The 22,778-nt window shown below is 41.9% G+C and overlaps 1 protein-coding gene across 1 annotated transcript in view; it reads left to right on the forward strand.

The window, feature by feature from the left end:
- Nucleotides 1-13,726: 13,726 nt before the first annotated feature.
- The window catches only part of LOC123621701 (disks large-associated protein 1-like), a 168,634-nt gene continuing 159,582 nt past the window's right edge, over nt 13,727-22,778 (forward strand). The window contains exon 1 of the mRNA XM_045527613.1: nt 13,727-14,684. Coding sequence (XP_045383569.1) covers nt 13,728-14,684 — 957 coding nt within the window. The 5' untranslated portion in view covers nt 13,727. The remainder of the gene's footprint in view (nt 14,685-22,778) is intronic.

Consider the following 22,778-nt stretch of genomic DNA (forward strand, 5'->3'; position numbering starts at 1 on the left):
AGAGGAGTCTGTTCAGTTTTTTTTTCTTTTTTCTTCCTTTCTTTTTTTTTTTTTTAGTTTACACCAGCAAGGCCTGTCTGTTCAGATTCTTCTTGACCTCTCTCTGCAGCATTCTTTCCTCTCAAGCATGGGGCAGAACCCCTCTTGAGTGCGGGTCTTTAAGGGAGAAGGAAGACAGTAACCTTTCCTGGCATTTGGCTTGCTTTGCGGGGGAGGAGCTCCAATTTCTGTGATCTTCCTTGGGGAAGAAGAATTCTGGTTTGTCTGATTCACTTCAGGGGAGAAGGAAGAATAAGAAACAGGAGGGCAGGAGAAGGTCAGCGAGGGCTTGTTTCTGATGCCCTTCCAGCATCCTTCAGTGCAAGGTTTCAAAATACTCAGCACACCAAGGTGCCATACTTAGGACTATCGTGTTCTGAGTCCTGACAGCTTGTGCAAAGTCACTGAGTTAGGAACATGAGCTCAGGGCCACCTATCCGTACCCAAAAATATGCATCACCAGGGAGAAGTTTGCTGGTTAGCTTCTTAAATCTTTATTAAATGTTTAAGCTGGATGGGTCTTCTTGTATCAAAACAAGGCAAAATGATGAGGAATGGTAGTATTATCCCCTTTTGTTCATTTTTTCTTTTAGCAGCTAAATCTTTCTTCCAAGGGAAGTCTAAAGGACTGTGGAGATCCGCTGATTGGAGGGCGGTCCCTGCTGTGCTGCCGCTGGTGTCCTAAAGTGTCTTGGACCTTAGCAGGAAAGCTACTGCTGGAGCAGGAAGAGCATGTGCTCTACGTCTCACAGACAGGGCTCCAGTCCCGGCTTAGCTGCTTACTACTCGCACTCCTTGGGCAGGTTATTTAGCTTCTGTGAACCTCAATTTCTTCAACTGTGGAAAGGGGAGAAATCATGCCAAGCTTGCAAGCATGAGAAGTAATATATATCAAGTTCCTGGCACGTAACAAGCCTATAATACGGCAAAGCTCATATTTCACTAGATTGAAAAATACCAGGTAGGTAATTCTGTAGCTTATTGAGTGGCCTTGCAGCTCACTACAGAAAGAGACAAAACCTTCCCTCATGCCCTCAATTGATTAGCAGCCAGGTTCTAACCAAAAAGTCCCTATCTTCAGAGACATACAGAAAAATTGGCCCCGTGTTTTCTACAACAGCTTCTTCAGTCGTTACCTTTGTAGTTCAAGAGCCTCTAACTCCTGAGGAGGCGGAAGGAGGATGAACAAGCCGCAGGACAGATGCAGCGTGCGTGCTGGGGATGAGAGAGCAAAGGGGGCTGCAGAGTCTTCATTAGTTGCTGCTCAAACACTCCCCGATTAGCCCAGTGCCTCAGCTTTGTACATTGATGACATGTTATTGCCAGTACAAAGATAGTCATTTAATTTGTAAACTGTCATATTTTTTACCCAAAAATGTCTTGTTTCCCAAGCATGAGAATTCCCATTCATGTATGTATATGGCTAAAATGTCTTGAGTGCTGGGGACTTTGCTAGGAAATGGTGATATGACGATAAGTGAGACCCTTCTATGCCCGAGAGTAACCCCTGCTGTCCTGGAGGAGATACGCATGCATCGAAAACAATCACAGCACAGGTTTGCAGGGGCTGATGGAGACACGAATGAAGCCCTGTGAGAGAACACACAGGCAGGTGTTAACTCGGCCTGCCAAATTCAATAAAGGCTTTACCGAAAAAGTGGCCATTGGGCTGGGGCTTGAAAGAAGGGTCTGAGTTTAGCCTAATGTAGAAAAGAAAGAGGTGTATTGTATTAATAGGAAGAATCACAAATGAAAGAAATAGTGAGTCTAGTTCAGTAGTTCTCAGAGGGTGGTTTCCGGGCCAAATTTTGGGAATCTGTTAGAAATGCAAATTTTGGGGGCCCACGTGAAGGTGAGGGTGGGTCCCGCACTCTGTGTCTTAAGAAGCCCTCCGCTGATTCTGATGCACACTCACTGTTATGGGCGGTTGATATGAAGGAAAAATATAGATCAACAAAACACTTTATATTTCTCCATACAGAGATACCTGGATATAGATTTGCTGCCTGCACTGCAACTTACTTCCACAAAGGATTGAAGTGGTTCACAAGATTTATATATACCACGAAAAGGGGTAAACAGCTAACGGGAATACAACAAAAGTAGAATAAAAGTAGAAAGGTAATAAAACCATTACTCTTTTGCCATAAATTTCCTTCTAAAGTTCCTGGTTGCAGCAGGAAGCTGTTGGAGCACCCTCTGCTTGTTGTGGAAACACATTCAGCTTCCAGGAGTAATAATGGCTGCAAGGTTAAAGGCAGTTGTTAAGTGTACAGTTCTGCTAACACTAAAAGCTGAGAGGGATTTCCCCCGTGCAGGGCACCTCATCTGAAAGTCACTTTTTGGTGACGACAGCCACATCCCAGCAGTAAAATCCACGGCGAGTGTAAATGTCTATTTCTATGGCTCCCTGGTGTTGGCCAGTGGCTTAATATCTGAGAGTAGTTAAGTAAAAGGAACCAGTGAAAGGGCTAAACAAGACGAGTTTGTAACTCTCAGACAGTCTGACCCATATCTGAATAGTATCATCAAAGATCCCATCAGAGGTAGAAATGGGAGCATTGAAAAAGCCAGAGGAGAAATGAAATGGTTAGATTTGAACAAAATAGAGAACAAGCATTGCACACTGTCCTGAGAACCTCATCTTCAAAGAATGTCCTTCTCTGAGCTATCTAAACCTTCTAAACTGAGATGTCTTAGGATTCCTTAACTTTGGCATCTTCTAGACTTTTTTCAAGAGCTTTTACTTGGTGCATTCCATATGCAATACGTGCCATGCAATCTAGCGCTTGATTAGATTCTGACTTGTATTATTCTCTGATTGTTCACATTTATGTGAGTTATTTTCTCAACTAGATCATAAATTAGATGAGGCCTATCATTTCCATGTTTCCTTTAGCCAGGGAACATTTTAAGAGAAGGCTATATTTGCACCTACTTTTGAAGGAGGAATACAGATTTGCCTGGAGGACGGAAGTGAGTATTTTAGAAGGCACAAAATACAGAGTCATTGGAGAGTGTGGCACCCAGGGAAGATCCCAAGGAGTACAGAGTCGCTGGAGCTGAGTTCTGGGGGGTGAGGGAGAGGAGTCAGGGCTGTCTGGCAGATGGAGGAAGCCCCCCACCTTGGGTCACATTCAAAGGCTTAGAGTATATCATAAAGGTGTAGAGGATCTGGGAAGAATTTAAAGCTACAGAATGGCATGATCACATAGCAACCTTCACATTACAAATTGTACTGTTAGCATTATGAAAAAGTCTGTGTGCGTGTGTGTGTGTGTGTGTGTGTTAGAGGTAATGAGAGCAGTCATTATGGTCTGGTGACTAAGAGCCTGCTGTGTTTAAAATTTACTGGTGATGATCTCAGACGAGTTATTTAATCTGTTTTCCTATCCAGAGAATAGTCCCTACCATATAGGGATGTTTGAGAAGAAAATGAGATCATGCATTTAAAGTGGTCAACGTGCCTGGTACATAGGTGCTCAAAAATGTCTGCCATTATTATGAGTCCTGGAGGCAGAGAGACCATTCTGTTTTTATTCACTTGGTATTTCTTGGTTACTAATTTCTTTTCCCAACTAAGTCCAAGTGAGAAATAATGAGTGGATTCGAGGGCTTAGAAGAGCCCTGTATGGTAGGGAAGAGAAGCAGGAGACTGGTGATACTATTCCTCATCAGCTTTGGGAGTAGAGCTGAGAGTGGACGCTGGAGTTTGTCATGGCACCAGCCACATCCCCAGTGACACTCAGCAGCTCCTGTGTGGAAGTACAAAAGGATGGTGGCATCGGCCCTTGGTTTCTGTTATCCAGAACAGATGAGGTAGAAGGATCATGGAGTAAGGGAGCCCAGGGTGCTCACAAAAGAATGTTTAGCCTGCTGTATCTCCTAGGCTGTCAGGGGAGGAAGTGAGACCACCAGGGACAACAGGGCTGCTCAAGAGGGCAGAGTGGAGGAAACAGCCAGTGAAAGAAAGCATCACTGAAGCTACTAGAGAGCAGTGATAGTGGGAGCAAGGGAACAGGAACACTTGGGAGACAGGAAGTTAAAAGTGGACTATTAAGAATCCTCAATTCTTTTTACACTGCATGAAAATAATAGTTATTTAATAAATAATCATTGAATTAAATTGGTTTGTATTGATTTGATTTGACTTCATGCCCCATCTGTTCAAAGACTGTGTTGACTACTGCCTCACAGGCCAACATCATTATCTGTCAAAACTTCAATCCAGAAATGATGAATGTCACCATGTTTCCTTCTCCACCATGGCACACGTGTTTCAGTAAGTAGAATGGATGTGGATTTGTTTGTTTTAAATTTGAGATTGGGTGTAGAATTCTGGAGGAGAGTTAAAACTGGTTCCAAAATGAAAAAGGTTGAAAATGAATTAGATCGCTAGATAGGTGAAGAGTAAGAAAAAGACACTTTAACAACGGTGGGAAGATGGAGGCGGAAGGAAGGAACAGTGTTTGAGAAATCACAAATCTAATTCCCAGGAGCAGTAGCTACTGCAGAGGCCGGGAAGGCCAAGCTCACCTGGGGAGAAAGACTGTGTAGGATGTTGAAATGGCCAAGTGTAGGGACTGCCCTTCTCCCCTCGACATGGCATCTGACCGCCTGCCTCTCTCTCACAGCCAGGCACTGAGGACAGTAAGATCTGAATGAGTGCATAGTCTGTCCGAGCCAATCAACACTTAAACTGGGACACAGCCCCGTGAAGATGTCTCAGCCAATTCTGACGAGGCTGCTTCTGAGACTGACTCACCTTTGCCCCCGGGGACAGAGACCACATTGGTGGAGCTTCTGTTATGCCTGCAGTCACCCCAGCTGGGCAGGAGGGTCCCCTGTACTTGGATGAGTAAGCTTTTGTGGACCTGCCATGGTTCTGCCACAGGGTCTCAGCCTCTCTGGGCAGAGAGCTGGGCCTGACTAGACCTAGAAGGTTGGCAGCTTCTTTCTGTTTCTTTCCCGGGGGCTACATGGACTCTGGACTGACTCCTCCCTTCTCTCTGTACATACTCCCTCTGCAGGGCCCGTGGCTTCTGCTGCCCCACAGTTCAAAGCATGAGACTCTGGCTTCCTATGGGGCCAGCGCGGGCCCTTCCTTGGCCTTGCAGATAAGCTCACCAGGGTCCAGTGACTCCAGGAGCATTCCCACGTAAATTTCCCGAAGTGAGCACCTGATTAGCTCAGTTAAGCCTCTGCACGGATGCCCTAATTGGGTCTTCAAACCCAGTTCAACCAGGTCAGAGAATGTGATGATGACCTTTAGCAGTCCCGGCTGCGATGTCATCAGCAGGTGCTGCGAGTAGGGAAGGAATCCTGCAAAGCAGGTGTCAGCTGAACAACTACCACAAAAGAGCTCACTATAGGCACTTTTGGGGGCCTCAGCACTCGGTAAAGTATTTAGGTTATTAAGTATGAAATGTCCGATTTCCTTAAGTACTAAGTTTGACAGTTAATATCTCTGACATTTCACTTGGACACTTCTTGTTTTATTTTTATTGTGAAGGTACATCCTCATTCTTTCAAATGCATGGTTGGGCTTGTGATTATCTTACAAAATTTTTTTAGAACAATTTTTGTGAAACCATGGATAAGTCAAAAATTCATGTTATTTTCCAATATGAGTTCTGTCGTGGAATCAATGTAGCTCAGACAGCATGAAATATCAACCAAGTGTTTGGGATGGATGTGGCTAATGAACGCACAGTACGTCCATGGTTTGAGAAGTTCTGTTCTGCTGATTTTAATCTTGAAAATGAACCACATGGGCGACCTGCAACCAAGGTGGATAATGATGAGCTGAAAGCTGTAGTGGAAGCAAATCCATCTCAGCCTAGGCATTAATTAGCAGCAAGTTTTGACGTTACTATTCCAACAATATTGGACTATTTGAAACAAATGGGCAAGGTAAAAAAGCTGGGTAGATGGGTTCCACATGATTTTACAAGCATCAAGAGAGAAATTGTCTTGAAGCTTGACTTTCTTTGCTGTCATGACATAAAGGCAAACATCTCTACACCATGTTGTTCTATGTGATGAAAAATGGATGTTTTTTTTTTTTACAATCACAAGCATTCAGCACAATGGTTGGATAAAGATGAAGTGCAAAACACAGTCCAAAACCAAATATTCATCAAAAAAAGTTAATGGTGTCTGTTTGGTGGTCCAGCACTGGTATTACCCACTACAGCTTCATGAAGCCTGGTCAATCGATTACAGTGGATATCTACTGCAACCAGTTAGACAAAATGATGAGGATGCTTGCGATTAAGCAGCCACGACTGGTCAATAGAGATAGGCCAATCCTCTTGCAAGACAACACTTGACCACATGTTGCACAAACAATGCTGCTCAAACTACAGAAGCTGGACTTGGAAACTCTGTCATCCACCGTATTCACCAGACCTTGCACCAACTGACTACCACTTCTTCCAGGCTTTGGACTACTTCTTGCAAGGAAAAATATTCAATTCTAACAAGCTGTGGAAAATGCCTTTTGCAATTTCTTTGTCACTAGCTCTCCAGGCTTCTTCACTGCCGGCATAAACAAGCTACCCTTAAGATGGCAAAACAGTGACAACAGTTTAGGTGCATACTTTGATTAATTGTATTGCTTCTTGTTTGAGAGATAATAAATTAAACTTTTGATAGAAATCGGACAATTCATATTTAATGACCTATAGATTTGAACAGAAAACTTGGTAAGAAAAGCAACAGCATTTAAAAGAAGGGAATTTATAAGACAAAACTTAATTCAGGTAAAAAAATACACACACACAGACACACACACACACACACACACACACACACACACATATATATATAATCTGGCTGTGAAGCAAGTTGTCTAGAATGTGCCAGAACATGTTCACCAGACTCTTCAACTAGTTATGAGCAATGTAGACAAAAATAACTCAGATTTCATCAGAGCCTATTTCCACTGCTTCTTTTCAAGTTGTATTGTCGTGTTGTTTTGATTGTCACTGTTTTTGTGTTTTTCCATTCCCTCCTGGCTATCTTTATATCCATTAAATAGCTTTATTCTATCGTCATTGCTTGTTTCTCCTAAATTAATCAGTGTCTAGCAAATTTTTCCCAACTCTTTTATTCTTTAGTACACGCTGATAATTTTTGCTCTTCTCCGTCAATATTCCACAGATGTCAATTGCAGCCCATAAGATAGGTGCCTCCTGAAAGACACTGGCTGGTCAAAGGGACCACATTTCTTAGCTGACTCCAGAGAATTCCATCTGTTGGCTTAGCTGAGATAACCAACCCTCTCCTGGAAATCCGAGCGAGAACACCTCCACGGGAAACACGTCTCCAAGGTCCCACAGGGTCAGCACAGTCACCTTCAACCTGTGTCAGACCACACTCATGTTATGAGATTTTATAATTTACTGCCTGGGTTGTCTTCACATTAAAATCGTCTCCTAGATCCTACAACATTTTGCTCTACCACCAATATTAATGAAGACCTATTAATCATTTCTCAGGGAACACCACCCTCCACCTTTTGATTCTCAAAGACTGTTACGAAACCACTTTTTAAAAACTTTGTATGGAGACAAAGGTGATTGCAATTGCGCTGCCTACTGTGACCAAATCTGAGTTGTTTTTGTTTTGTTTTTCATACAATAGCATGTATTTTGAAAGGGAAATGCCCGCAATGGCATTTATCTGTAGGAGCAGACAGATTGATGGAGGTATTCACAAACAAAACCAAACTGCAGATGATTAGGATAGCAGTTAATGTTAATGACAACCCAAAATACATTCTGCATCTGTGAAATGGCTTAGCATTGTACTTTGAGTAACATAATTGGTGCATTTCAGATTGTGCTTATTCACAGGCGCTCTAATAGTACTTTTATAATTTTAAGTATATAACATATGACAGTCTTCAAGTAGAAAAGCTGGAAGAAATGAAAGAAAATAGCACTCTGTTATGCTATACAGCTACAAATTCAGAAGGTCAGAAAACATCCAAAAAGCAGGCCTTTACAAAATGTCACCTCTGTTAAGTTTTCTGTTTACTTTTGCCCTAAAATGCCATGGCTTCATTGTTTAGTAGTGTATTAATAAGAACCATTCCCTTATTTTTTAAAAAAAAATGTGTTTAAAATCATCAGCCTGTTGAGAATTCATATAGTTCATCATTCTCAATCTTCATAGAACTGGGATTAATTATAAGCAGAAGAGGAAATTACTAACAAAAAATCTGCATCCTCATTGCAGAGAAGTTTGTTCTGTCTAGAAAAAGTGCCATGCCACGTGTGTTCAGACTGTGGTAGGAACATGCATGTGTGGACAAGGAAGCCTGAATCGGGAGACACTGCCCCAGCTGGCCAGGACATCGTCACCCTCTTTGGGGTTACTCCTTCTCTTTCAGTCTTCTCTCATGAACTGCCCTCCCTGCGAGAAGTAATTCCTTCTTTTAGATCTTCTTGCCCCTCCCCAACCCTACATCTATTCTCCAACTACAGCTAGAGAAATCTTTAGGACAAGTATGACCATGCCACTGTCTTATTTAAATACCTCTAATGGACTACCACCACCTGCAAAATAGCTGTATCCTAGGATAGCTCACCAAGGATTTCTGTGATTTGGCCCTGTCTACACAGCTCACTTAGGAATAGGTTCACATCCAAGGGTCACAACACAAAATGACAGAAAGAAAAATAACAGTGGTGTAGCCGAGGTAAAGGTCTATTTTTCCTCCCACGTAAAGAAAATCCGGAGGTACATCCAGGGCTGAGGTGGCACTCCATCGTGGCCAGTGCCTTCATCTTGCACTTCTCTCATTCTCAAACTATAACTTCCACCTCATGGCACAAAATCACCACCCACCAGCCCTCACAGCTGCATCCCACCCAGGAAAGGAGTAAAGAAAGAAATGCCCTTTGCTTTTGAGATGTTTCCCAGAAATCGCACATGCCATTTCCAGTTATATCCCATTAGTCAGAATTAGTCACCTGTGCACATCTAGGGAGACGGGAAAATGTAGTCATTATTTGGGGACTGCTTTGTACTCTCCAACAAAAGAATCCTTTCTTTCTCTCCAGCTGAATGTCATAACCTGGCATGAGCAAGTTGCAGGCAGGTGGACAAAAGCCAAAGAGGTGACTTGACTCTGAAAAGTTTCATGAAGATTTCCTCTTTCCGATGTCTCTCCAAACCAGAACACAGCTCTCCGTTTTCTTGGGCAGTGCCCGCTGTGTTGTTCTTTCTAAAGCAAGCCATGATTGCCTGCCTGTCTGCGTCCATAGCGTAAGACAGGGGAGGGCCTTCAACTGGCTATTCTCTCTGTATGTAAAGAAAAGTCAAGAACAGCAGCTCTAAATAAAGACATGCACAGAAATCAAAATGAAATAAGGATTTGCCAGCTTTGCAAGACTATTTTTCCCTTGCCAGCATCTTAGACTGGGAGGTTTGTTTTTTCTTTGGATCTAATAAATTATCTACCTTGAGAATTTCCTTTACAGTGCTTGGTTATTCTTGCTTTGGTCATCATCTGGACAGCAGTGCTTCTGCTCCAGGTGCAGGAACTCTGGAAAACAGTGCGTCTCACACTCTGAGCTCATCTCTTGGTCGCCAGGAAAGTCAACAAATTCTCCAAGCTGAAAATCAGAAAAAACGGTCTGATGGCAAAGCTGAACTTAGAGGACAACAAAATGTAATTCTGAAGTCATAGTGAACAAGAAAAATTAGAGATCATCACTGTAGTCATGGAAACCCTCATGAAGGCATCTTGACCATACTCCCCATCCTTGCTCAAAGAACAAGGCATGAAAGGCAATTTCCCTTTCTATTTTCAGAAACCGTTATAGTCACTTAAAAGCTAATTGAGGAGCTAGCAGCTTCCTCCTCCAAGAATGCATAAAATAACAAGAATTGTTATTTATCTTTTTTTCATGGCTAGGTCATGTCTCTCTCTAACATCATAAGCCTCTGGCCATTAGGGATTTGCAGTATGCGTTTGGTCGTCTTTGCAGCAGCAGGCACATGAGGGGTGCTCAGTTCACACGTCCTAATGATGCTGTTGGTTACACCACAGTTGGGAGCAAGTGGTGCCCATGGATACCACCTATAGACATTAATTAGGGGAGGGGAAAAAAGTGATGGAGAAAAGTGTGCTGCAAAGGAAGTTTAAGAGTAAGGCAAGAGGGAAATGAAGAATGAGAGAAGGAAGAGCAGGACCTCCATGGTAGGTGCCACCAGCAGTCGTTTAGCCATCGTCAACAATATTAGGATTTTAGGTCACCTGCCCCTGCCCACCAGGAAGTCACCGAATGTGTTGCTTTCTTTTATAATCACAAATTGACCTATTCCCCTAACATGACAAGATGGTAAGACTTTTTATAGAAAGGGCCAGAGTATTAAGTTGTTTATTTGGCCTTGACCAGAGAAACAGATTTAGTATTTAGAAATGTTTATTGACATTTTTATGAGCTTATTTGCTTATATCATAGAGAAAAATGATCAAGATTTCAATATCCCTTTTACAGATACTAAGTAAAGAAGGAGGAAAGTCAACTTATTTATTCTTGATGCAATTTGTTACCCTGTAAGAAAATACATGTACTTGTCACTAGGCTGAAAATAGCCTACTTAAATTTTAGTAAAAATCACACTGTGTATGTCTAATTTATGGAAATTATCATTGGTTACATCGTTTAACTTAATTCATCATTAGTGGCCTTAAAAAGGCTCTTCATTTGCTCTGCTTGTCCTCAGATAACATCATCTTACATGAAATACTGCTCACATATTAAAGATAATTAAATACTGAATACCTGATTAAAATAATCTTGTACATTTTGGAGTAAATATGTATAATTCATGTTCTCAGCTCTTGCCAGTTTCACATTTTATTTAGCAGAAAATATCTACCCAAAACCCAGCTGCTTCAGAAGGAAAGTTTGAAACATTATGCCATATTATGTTATATATTGAGATTCTATTATGTGTAATCACAAGATTTATTATGTGCTTATAATCCTAATGGATTATTGATTTTGGTTTTTATTTTTAAGTTCATATTTGAGAGGCCAAAATATCTTCAATGGGACCTGGTTTATAGAGAGAGAATTCCTCATGCAATGAATTTTTCCATCAAATTTTTAGTTTGTGCCACAGTTTTGTTAAAATGCACATATTTAACCCTCCTACATGCTTCCTTGCCACAGCCTACTCTTAGGATCGTCACTTCATATAAAGCAGTCCCAAGGCTTTTTGTTTCCATTAGTCTCTTTTCAGTGGGCAAGTTCTTACTGATAGGTTCTTCTTGATCCACAGGTCTCATGAGTCCTGAGTTCCCTTTTGTCCCTTCAGGTATCAATTTCTCTCTCTCCACCAGGCAGATAGAACTGCAAAAGGTGTGACAGTCTTCAGTGGGTTGTGAGGAGTCAGAAGTTGAAGGTGAATGGGTGCAGAAGCAGCATTTGCCTGCCCGCTTGCTGCCATGCTCTGAAGACCACTGGACCCTGGCATGCCCATGGGATGGTTCCGCCTGATTCTTGGGCAGCCTTCCTTGGCCTGGCACGGCCCTTCCAGACAGTCATGTTTTCACTAAACAGATGCTACTTGAGTCACAGTATGAACCACTTTGGGAAATTTTCATTAATACATTAAATCACTGAATAAATATTTTACTGATTTCCCATCATTGTCTGGGGTGGCACTATGCTAGGTACTGGGTAGGTGAAACTTAGTTTCTACCCTCAACGAGCTCGTAATTTAGTAGACAAACCAACTTCGAATGACTCCACTGATGAAAACCTCCCATCAGTTGCCTTGAACCATTAATCCAGAAGCTGGCAGACAGGAGGAAGAAAGGAGCTTTATAAAGCATGAGTAGAGATTGTCAGTGTTGTCATGAGCTCTCAGATGCAGTATGTCCCATGGAACAGACAAGACCTGACCTCTCAAAAACGCATGTCTTTCTTTATGAGGCCAAGTGTGGGTATCTTATTTGTTTTGTTTTTTAATTAAACCATTTATCACTCCCTTTCTGAATGTCTGAAATGACATTTATGATATTTTGGAAGTCACACTGGCTTTTCAGGACAACTCCTAATATGACAATTTTTGTATTTTAGGGAGCTTTGAGAAAAAATCAGGCTGTCAGTAGGAACTTGGTCAGGCACTGGCCCTGACACTGTGGTAGAGTCGAAAGAAATGCTCTGCTGTGATGGAGCAGCAGTCCCTGTTGCTAAAGCTTGGGGGGAATCTGATGTTGGAAGTGGACAGAGTTACCCCCATGTGAGATCTGCAGGGGCAACTTCTCCCTGAGGCTGAGCTGACCGTTAGGCCCATGTCCTTCACTCACATCCTCAGGAACTTTCCAAGGGCCTTTGCTTTGGTTATTTTGCCATCACCCGTGAACATTTAACCAGAAACCTTAAACCAGGAAGAGAAGTTACATGATCCTCAAATTAACCAATTCAAAATTATTTGTTCTTCATCCATTCTCAGTTTGTTTAGAGGAAGCTCTTGATCCTGGGATGACAGAAATACATGGGCAAAGCTGGGTGCGGTGGCTCACACCTGCAATCCTAGCACTTTGGGAGGCCGAGACGGGAGGATTGCTTGAGGCCAAGAGTTCAAAATGAGCCTGAGCAACATAGCAAGACCCCATCTCTACAAAAAATATAAACATTAGCCAGACGTGGTGGTGCACACCTGTAGTCTCAGCTACTAGGGAGGCTGAGGCAGGAGGATCACTTGATCCCAGGAGTTTGAGGTTGCAAGGAGCTACGATGACACCACTGCACTCTAGCCAGGGGAGCAGAGCCAAATTCTGACTCAAAAAGAAAAGAAAGGAAATACATGAGCAGATTTTCTCTACATCTCTGATTTATTTGCCACACCTTTGCTTTTTTCAGCTCTGATTAACCCAGGGGGATTGTTTGTGTGCTGCAGTGGCTCCTGCAGAATTCTAAAGGGAAAGCACGTAGCAGAAGATAGAAGGATAAATCCTAAAGAGATAAGATGCCACTGGCTTCTCTTATTCATCTTGTTTTTCCACTCACATGTTCATTCACGTTCATGGAGCACCTACTTACCCGGCTTCCATGGCTGGCTTGGTGCTAGGTAGAGGGACTTAATGGTGACTCAGAGGCAGGCTGGCCTGCCAGAAGCTTAAAATGGAAGCAAACGATTCCTTAGGTTCTGGAGAGCACAAGAGGGGAACTAATTCTTTCTGCGAGTGGTCTCAGCAAAGACCTCTTTAACAATTAACAGGTAGCACAGAATAAAAGCAAAGAAGCAAGGGAAAGATACACCCAGTTATTGGAATCACAGAGGGAGGGGGAATTACTCTTTCTAATACATATATTTTTTGCTTTGGCATTTTTTATAGTTTCCTTTTCCAAGTTTTCTAGCGTTCACCCTGTCCTCTCTCCCCGTGGGCTTCGGTGTCGGCTTTCCCACCCACAGAGCGCACAGGGCCCGCAATGCTTTAAGGGACGTAGTTAAGTTCTGCTTTAAGGGACGTAGTAAGTTCTGCCAGAAAACGAACAGGGCGGCAAACAGCGCCCTCAAAAGTCAGCAATATCTATTTTCCAAGGGAAGTATTAACGCTTTTCCCTTCCTCTTCATTCCCCCAGGTTTTTGCCCAAGACGGGTCTGGAACCTAACTCCTGGGGGTCCATGACCCCCGCGGTCGCTTCCCGTCCGCAATGAAAGGGTTATCGGGCAGCCGCAGCCATCACCACGGGGTCACCTGTGACTCCGCCTGCGACTCGCTGTCGCACCACTCGGACCGCAAGCCGTACCTGCTGAGCCCGGTGGACCACCACCCCGCCGACCACCCCTACTACACCCAGCGGAACTCGTTCCAGGCCGAGTGCGTGGGCCCCTTCAGCGACCCGCTGGCCAGCAGCACCTTCCCGCGCAGGCACTACGCCTCTCAGCAGGAGCTGAAGGACGAGTGCGCCCTGGTGCCCCGCAGCCTGGCCACCAAGGCGAACCGCATCCCCGCCAACCTGCTGGACCAGTTTGAGAGGCAGCTGCCCCTGAACCGGGATGGCTACCACACGCTGCAGTACAAGCGCACGGCCTTGGAGCACCGCAGCGACAGCCCGGGCCGCATCCGGCACCTGGTGCACTCGGTGCAGAAGCTCTTCACCAAGTCGCACTCCCTGGAGGGGCCGTCCAAGGGCAGCGTCAACGGGGGCAAGGCCAGCCCCGACGAGACGCAGGCGGTGAGGTACGGCAAGCGCAGCAAGAGCAAGGAGCGGCGCGCCGAGCCCAAGGCCCGCGCCAACGCGTCCCCGGGCTGGTGGAGCTCCGACGACAACCTGGACGGCGACATGTGCATCTACCACGCCCCCTCGGGCGTGATGACCATGGGCAGGTGCCCCGACCGCTCGGCCTCGCAGTACTTCATGGAGGCCTACAACACCCTCAGCGAGCAGGCGGTGAAGGCCTCCCGGAGCAACAACGACGTCCAGTGCTCCGCCTGCGCCAACCTGCCCGTCGGCCTGGACGCCCCGCTCCTGAAGAAGAGCGCCTGGTCCTCCACGCTCACCGTGAGCCGAGCCCGGGAGGTCTACCAGAAAGCCTCGGTCAACATGGACCAGGCCATGGTGAAGTCCGAGGCGTGTCAACAAGAGCGTTCCTGCCAGTACCTGCAGGTAGCATTTCTGTCGCGTGCTGGATGCTTGGAAATAGTACCCGACTTGACCGTGTGGTCTTTTCCCCTGGGTTCTAGTCTTGGCTCTGCTATGAAGTGTCTGTGTGCACCTGAGCAAATTAGTTAGCATTTCTGTGCCTAAGTGCTCCTGTCAGGAAAATGCAAGGAAACAAATGCTACCGAGTTCATCCAGTTATCTTAAGATGCAAGATACACAAGTGCTTTGAAAAGCACTCCGACGTAAAGGCAAGGAGTTATTAACGGGTTGTGTTCCTCTTTTGGCTGAGGGATCATGGGATGGGAAGGAGAGGAGAGGGAGTCTACAGAGAATTTTAAAATAAATCCACCTTTTTCCCCCCAAAAGTAAACAGTGATCTTTTCAATTTTGGAAAGAGTTTCATTAGATCTATTCAGGATTTTTTTTTAATTGTAAAATCCTGCCCGAAGCTATTAATTTGAACACTGCATGGTCATCACCACCCCCATGGCTAACCACACCCCCAGCTGAGCTCTCACAGAGCAGAGCAAATCAGCACGAGCCCTGTGCCCTGAGGAGGTGGACAGCAAGCCAGTTTGAGGACCTGACAGGCACAGCTGCAGAGACCCAGGACAACAGAGAAGAGGAGGGAAAGGAGGGATCAGAGCAGTAAAATACAATTAAAGTCAGTGTGTAAATCCCACACGCGTACAAACCCAAGGCAGGCTGCCCTTCCCTGCCACTGTCTGCATATTTTCCCTGCTCTGCCCTCTAGTTCACTGAAACCAGCTGTCACCTGGATAAAAATACAGGGGAAGGTCTTTTTCTTCCCCACCTCCCTGCTCTAGTACTGTAGTTTTTCCCAAGACACAATCTTCCACAAGAACGACCCTCATCTTTTTCTTTTTCAGAATGTTTATTCTCTGTTCTTTCCTGCTCTCCTCATTTTTAAAAAAAATATATCTATATTTTACTAGGCTATAAAAGTATGACATACCCACTGCCATTTCCCAGTCCCATCTTAAGAAGAAAGGCAAGGAAAAGTTCGTCCACTGAGCACTTCATCTTTTTACTCCCTTGGGAGTGCTTCCACAAAGCCCTGAGAATACGCCAAGCTGGCAGTCCCCTGGGCAAGGACAATGCCAGAGCCGATGCCTGGAGTTGAGAAGAAGCCACCAGCATGTGGATAGTTTTCACAAACAACACACAATTACGTAGTCACTATTTCCCACTGAAGGTGATATTGCCTAATTTCCTGCAAGGTTACTATGGGCATTAATAAGTTACCAAAAACTGTAGCAATTTGAGAGCTAAAGGGAATCTTTAATCCACTTAGCCTATGAAAAAGTAGACTCAAAGGAAGGTAAAGACTTAGTGGGTTGCACTGTTAATATGTGGCAGAGGTGAAACTAGAACCCAGTCTTTTAATTTATAGAAATGACCATTATGAGGGTTGCAGCTGAAAGCTCTCCAAATTTCTTAAGCACATAAAGCTCATCCGCTGCTGAAAGTAAAGTATTTTGATAAGGATCATCTGTCTTGAAGAAAGGATGAGTAAGGAGATAGAAGCCTCACAGTAGGGCATATTTTGTCTGTGAAGGTTCTATGACTAGCAGCAAAAACAAAACAATTTTTTTAACCCTGTACTTAAATAAGTAATAGTGAGATGAGATAAGTATCGGAAGCTTTATAGAAGGATGCTATATATGGCTCTAGCACCAGCCTTTGCTAGTAATGAAATACTTTCATTATGATTGCCTAATTGCCTACGTTCTTCCTACCTTAAATTCATTTTTCTTTCCTTTTATACCTTTTTGAAGTCAAAATTTCAAGTAGTGGCAAAAAGTGGAAGGATAAGGAAAGAAAGAAGGAAACAGATATTAACTGAAAATCTACTATGTACCAGATGCTGTAGGAAATGTTGTCACTTTTGTCATTTCGCTTAGTCTTCATAATAATCCTGAGATAACTGGATGTAATAACACTATATTTTTATAAGAGTGGAAACTGACCTGGGAGTTGTAGAACTGAGATTTAGACTTAGATCTGTTTGATGCCAAACCCAAGCTCCTTCTAATACACCCCGGCACAACTGCAGAATCCAGGGCATGAAAATGATGAGAAGAAGAAAGTAAAATCTTTAAAGTAAACATATTATTATTAAAGTTCTTCAGTAAAATAAGAATGAAATCTTAAAGATTTAAGTATAGGATTTAGTACAGAGCATTATTGTATCTCATATTATAAAGACTTGGAAATTCTATTTTCAAATCAGTTGGCTTCTCTAAGCCTGCTTCTTTTTAGTGAAACACTTGAGGCTTACAGAAAGGTATAAACAAAAAAGTAAAATAAAACAAACTGCCGTTTATACATGACCCAACTAGAGAAATAAAACATTAATTATAATGGATCACACATGTGCTTTCTTCAATCCCATTTTATTTCCCTTCCTTCTTCAGAGTAATAGCTAATCTGACTTTGATATCCAAAGCTCCTTTGTTTTTAATTCTGAAATTATTGAAAGGTTCAGAAAAAATTAACGTTTTCTACCCTGCATTGGGCAATAATTATCCCTGTACCAAGCTAGTTCAACTCTTTAAATAGAAACTGAACTCTAAGTCACATTTTGTTTAATAGGTATTGACATTTATTGCATACCCAATCTGTGCAAATCTTTCAAACTAAAAGAAAAAAAATTCTCTATTCCAATGCGGAGAGGTAGCATGTTAGTAAATGAACAAAATATAGAACAGTGTGTTCTTCCCAGCCAGTGTGCTGCAGCTGAAGAGATCCCGTAAAGAAAGAGAAGAAAGATCTGTACGTCCACCTGGGGAAGGAGGACAACAGAAAATCCCCCTGAGAACTGGGCTCCGGCTCTTACTGCCTCCAGGAAATGGAGAGGGATCTGCCATCCTGTGGACTCTCTGCTCAGAAAGATAGGGTCAGCCGGCTCCAGCCAGCTCCCATGGGATAATTTCATTTAGAAGCTTGTTCTTAGAAGCAAACTGGGGAAACAGAAAGGGTTTCTTTGTTGGGTTGTTTTTTTCAGTGATATTGCCTTAATGGACAGCTAATATTGAAGCTGGATTCACAAATGTGTTTAACTTCAACATCACAAGGTTTAGTGGGCAAAGCATTGTTCTACTAGTCTACTAGCATCCTAGTCCCTATTTGCCACTAACTAGTGACATGACCTTTCAGCTCTCCTTTCAGCCTTCCTTTCAGCTCTCTGGGCCTCCTTCTTCTGCTAGACAATTAGGCACTTGGTCTAGAAGACCTGTGATCTCAGTCCACATTTTTAAATTCAAGTTACACATGCCAGAGTGCTACTAATTAGAGCAATTTTCAAGAGTTGAAAGGCCTGGGACTCATTTTACACATGCCTCCTAAAAGTAGACGTTTTTCAAACATTATCTAATTTGCTCTTTAAAACTCCAGAGGCATTTGACAGTTGAAGAAACTGAGATTTAGTGAATAAGGTTAAGTAACTTGCCCAAGGACACACAGCTAGTGTATAGCGACACGGCGGGTCCAGACTGATTCGTCTGCCTTCAAGGTCTGCATTCTTTCCATTTACTGTGCTCCGTCTCTACCCTCACCAAATGCAAAGCAGAGCGAGGAAGCAGCATGTATCAAATATCAAGTATGTGCCAGGAACCATAAGTATCTCATTTAGTACTGGAAACAACTTTGTAAAGTATTATTATTTACTTTAGTTTTATAGATGACAAAACTGAGGCACAAAAGATTAAATCCTTTGCCAAGAAACACATAGATCATAAGTGGGAAAACTAACACTGGAGCCCAGATCTGTCCGACTCCAAATGTGCTTCAGAAATAGAAATAAATACATTTTTTTATTTTATTATTTGATTTGTTCTGTAGCAATTGCATGTGTGCATTTGACCTCATATGTGTGCATGCAATTAAGGCATGGATATTAAATTAGACTAGCAATGAAATGACTGATTATGTCCCTAATTTGATTCAAGACTGACAAAGATTAAATTAATATTCACCAATAGTAGAATCTAAATACTAGCAGATTTCTGATTCTCTCTTTGCAGAATTATCACTTAGAACTACCTTAATTTAAGCCATTGTGATGATTCTGTAGAAAATCATGGATCTGCAGAGGTCTATAGGTATTTAGACTCTGCCTGACATTGATTTAGAAATCAAATACTGTAGCTTAAAATAATTTCAAGTTTCAGTTAATACAGTCAATTGGTGATATGTGCTCACTCACAAGCTGTTTGTAGTTAATAAAAAAAAGACTCCCTTTTTTTCCAATATTGTTATTTTTAAATGTCAAGAATCAGATGTCTGCTGTTTAGAACTATTGTACCGCTGCCAGTGACTGTCTGTATTAGGGTTGGGAGCAGGAACATGGATTTGAAGACATTAAAACTGTTTAATTCTCAGTTGAGATGTGGTTGGCTCTTATACATTTGGAATAAAGCATTTATGGCACATCTCAGGGTAAGTGCTTAATAGTTAAATAAATAAAATAGGAAGAGGTTCAGAGAGGGAGTAAAAGGTGGTTTTGTTATTGTTTTGTTTTTGCTTTATAAAAGCAGAATTCTTGATTCTGCATGTGCCTCTTTTATGAAAACGTTCTGTATTGAGTGACTGGCATAAAAAGCCATTCAGAAGAACAAGATTTTAGATTTCCAACTGTTCACCTAAAAGAAAAATCCCTTCGAATCGTGTATTTTGCATTCACCCAGCAGCAGAAACAGGGAAAGGGAAACAAAACGCTCTCCGGTCGAAGTAGAGAGAGAGAGACAGAGTGAGAGGGAGCGAGAGAGAGCAAGACAGAGACCGGGAAGAAAGCACTCCCAGAGATGAAATTTTAGGAGAGCAAAATGATCGACCTTTTTAAGGCTGAGTGGGTTTCTTCAGTTTGTGTGCAAGTTTCAAGAAATGGAAGGACTGACCAGGTTTGGGTATAACTCTTTATTACTTTGTATTTGATGATAGTGTGTTGTTGGTTTGGGTGGTTTTTGTGGTGGGAGGAAGAAGGGTACTATTTGTGATTTTATTTCTCTTCTAAATAATGTCTAGTAAGACTGAAAGAGCTAACAAACTAATGCATGTACAGATGGTAAAAAATAGGTTGAGACATCAGATACCACAGAGGCTTCATAAAATCTTTAATTGACACATGATCTCCTTATCTGCTAGGTGCTGTTAGAGGACATTATGTGGCTGGTGATTGAAATGTGATCGGTCATTTTCCAGGAAAAGAATCCTGAATACTTACTACTGTTCTTTTGCAAAATTAAAATTTCTGGGTGATTGCTCTTTTTTTTTCGGGGGCGGGAGGTCTGTTGTTTAAATAAGGCTCCACAAAAGATCACTGAGGAAGCATTCATAGCAAGCACGAACCCAGGATTTTTTAATGCAGGTATAATTATTTTTCAAAATTCTGTTCAAGATTATTTCCATCTTTTCCCAGTGGGAGTTTTCTTTCCCTAGCTGAGGTTTTCCTTCTTCTTGTGTTAGAATAATTTGAATTCTACTAATTCCGTGAAAACTACTTTACATGAAATTTATGAAAGTGTTGAATAGTTCTGCTAATGACTTTGGCTACTGTGATGTTTCCTTGCTACCTTTTTCTAAAACTCCACCAAGCACATTAATTGATGATTTTCTTTATTATTAATTTAAATTGCCTTAATAATTCAGCAAGTGAATGTCAGGGTTTTTTAATGCATTTCGTATTTGGCTTGTACAGTCTTCTTCCTATTCTTCACTGATCTTAGTAAAGATGTCCCTCTTCATTGATAGAAAGATGAGATTACGGCAGCCTGGTGCCGACTTTGAATGTGGAATCAGTGATCAACAGCAGATTTCTAGTGATATTGTTTCTCTCTCTCTCTGATTCTCTATAATTCTAGCTATTACCCATATGCAATTAATAGAGGGGAAAAGACAATTAAAAAAAAGTATAAAAATCAGGGTCCAGAAAGACTCATCAGTAGTAAAGAGAAGATCAGCAATGAGTAGGAAAGCCCTGTTGGAAGTTGTTAAAGAAAGTTTATTATTCTTGACCTGCAGTTTCATTGTTTTAAAGACATTTTCAGCAACACCAAAAGTGCTTGGTTAGCCACAGTTGGAGGTTTCTGCATGTAACATATACTTTCTGATCTCACAGGATTCTAATCCACTAATTGAAGGTATAACATTGGTTAATAACAAATAAGAGAAAAACTAGCCTTGGATCGATCTCTCAGTGGCTAGTTTACTTTATTTCCCCTTTCTCCATTTTCCTTAGAGGACAGTTGGCTTGATTGCAAATTAAAGGCAATAAATCAAGGTAATCATTCACCATTATTCAAAAGAAAGATTCATGCATAATCTCTGGCCCATTTGAGATCATGGTATTAGATGATTTTACACAGTGATTTGTGAATGGTAGAACACATTGGTCTTTTGTTTCAGGTTTCTTAGGGACCACTAAAAAATATATGCAATATTGCCAAGCTGATTTTGATTTGTAATTAGATTATGTTTTTCACCATGTTGGTTTTAGGCTCGAGGATAACAATCTCTCTTAGTGAATTATTGCACAGGGAGAAATTTTTTTATTTTATTTTGTTAAAGTGTTTTGTTAAACACTTAAGTGTTTTTCTGAGTTCTTAGACTGGAACTATAGTGGGCAAGTACATTAATTATTTTTCAGTGGAAGATTTATTTATATCCAACCTAGTCCTCTCTGTTTATAACTAAAAGGTAATGATATAAAGAATTAATTACTGTTACACAATAAGCAGAAACAAAGGGAATGTGGTGTAAGGAAAGGCACATTAAAGAGACCTCTAATTGCTTTTACAAATGAGTTGTCCAGATAGGTAGATCTTTTCTTTTGTATACTTTAGGTCACTCTTCTCTATCAATTAGAGTTTCTATTTATTGTTCTCACAGAATTAGGAAACTTCCCACAAAAATCAGCCTTGTGATATCACAGAACAGTCTATGAAATAGAATTACGTGAGCCTGGGATCACTGTATGCTAGGTGCATGTGTACAGGTGCATATATACACCTGCCATCTGCATGGGCATTCCTGCAACCACACTTCTAAAATATGTATGCATTTATACATATGCTGCCTTTGATCTCTGATTCATGAAATCATATCCATTTTCAATGTGCCACTTTACAAAGTCCATGGAACAGGAATGACTATGAAGTAGAGAAACAGATTTTTCATAGATCTCAGTAGAAAATTTATTACCTTGCTTTTCCAGTGATTGTACTGAATTTCACTTCCGACCACTAGTGTCTAGTTAGGGATATGCTGCTTCCCTGTGTGAGAATAAAGCAGGTTTTAGTCCCTTTAATGCAAAGAGACACCCAACAACCATGAAAGGAAATGACTTTTGCTCCCCTTATTTTTTTAAACACAATTTAATATATACCTGTAGTATTGTCTAACTCCTCCCTGAGTTAACTCTCCAACACTCTAAAATCTTAAGATGCATAATTATAGAACCAGGCAAGGGATTTTTTCCCCTAAAAATGACAGTTTTAGAATAATAGAACCTCCTCATTGAGAGGGCATTTGGTGTAGCTTCTCATTCACAGTCTTCTCCCTGCAATGTGGACACTGTATCTTCCTACCAACCTATTTTCCATCTAAAATCACCTTATAAAAGAAGACTTCGAAATTATGAAATCCAATTTACTCTTTTTAAAAATAAGAAAGATAAGCCCTAAGGAAATACCTGGGCAAGGTCAGTCATTTTGTCAGCAGCGACTGGCACTAGCCGGCTCACTGCCCAGCTACCAGTGCAATTCTGCTGCCACTACGCCCTAATCTGTGAAAACCTTTAAGGCTCTTTTCAAAGACCAGCTCATCCATTCTTGCAACATCCTTTTAAGGCAGTGGGGCAAAGACACAAGGAGGCAAAGGGAGAACAGAACTGATCTGAAAGTTTGATTTGAAGCAAGTTTATGGCTCAGAGGTCTCATAAAAGGTAAAGACAGTTGCTAACTGAATAATTATTAATACCTGAAATTCATACTTCTGTGGTTACAAAGGGCAGGGGAGTTTCTTTAAATTCTTTGAAAAGAAAAGAAAAGAAATGGTTATGTTTCTCCTGTTATAGAC

Source organism: Lemur catta, chromosome 16 (genome assembly GCF_020740605.2).
Source record: "Lemur catta isolate mLemCat1 chromosome 16, mLemCat1.pri, whole genome shotgun sequence".
NCBI lineage: Eukaryota > Metazoa > Chordata > Mammalia > Primates > Lemuridae > Lemur > Lemur catta.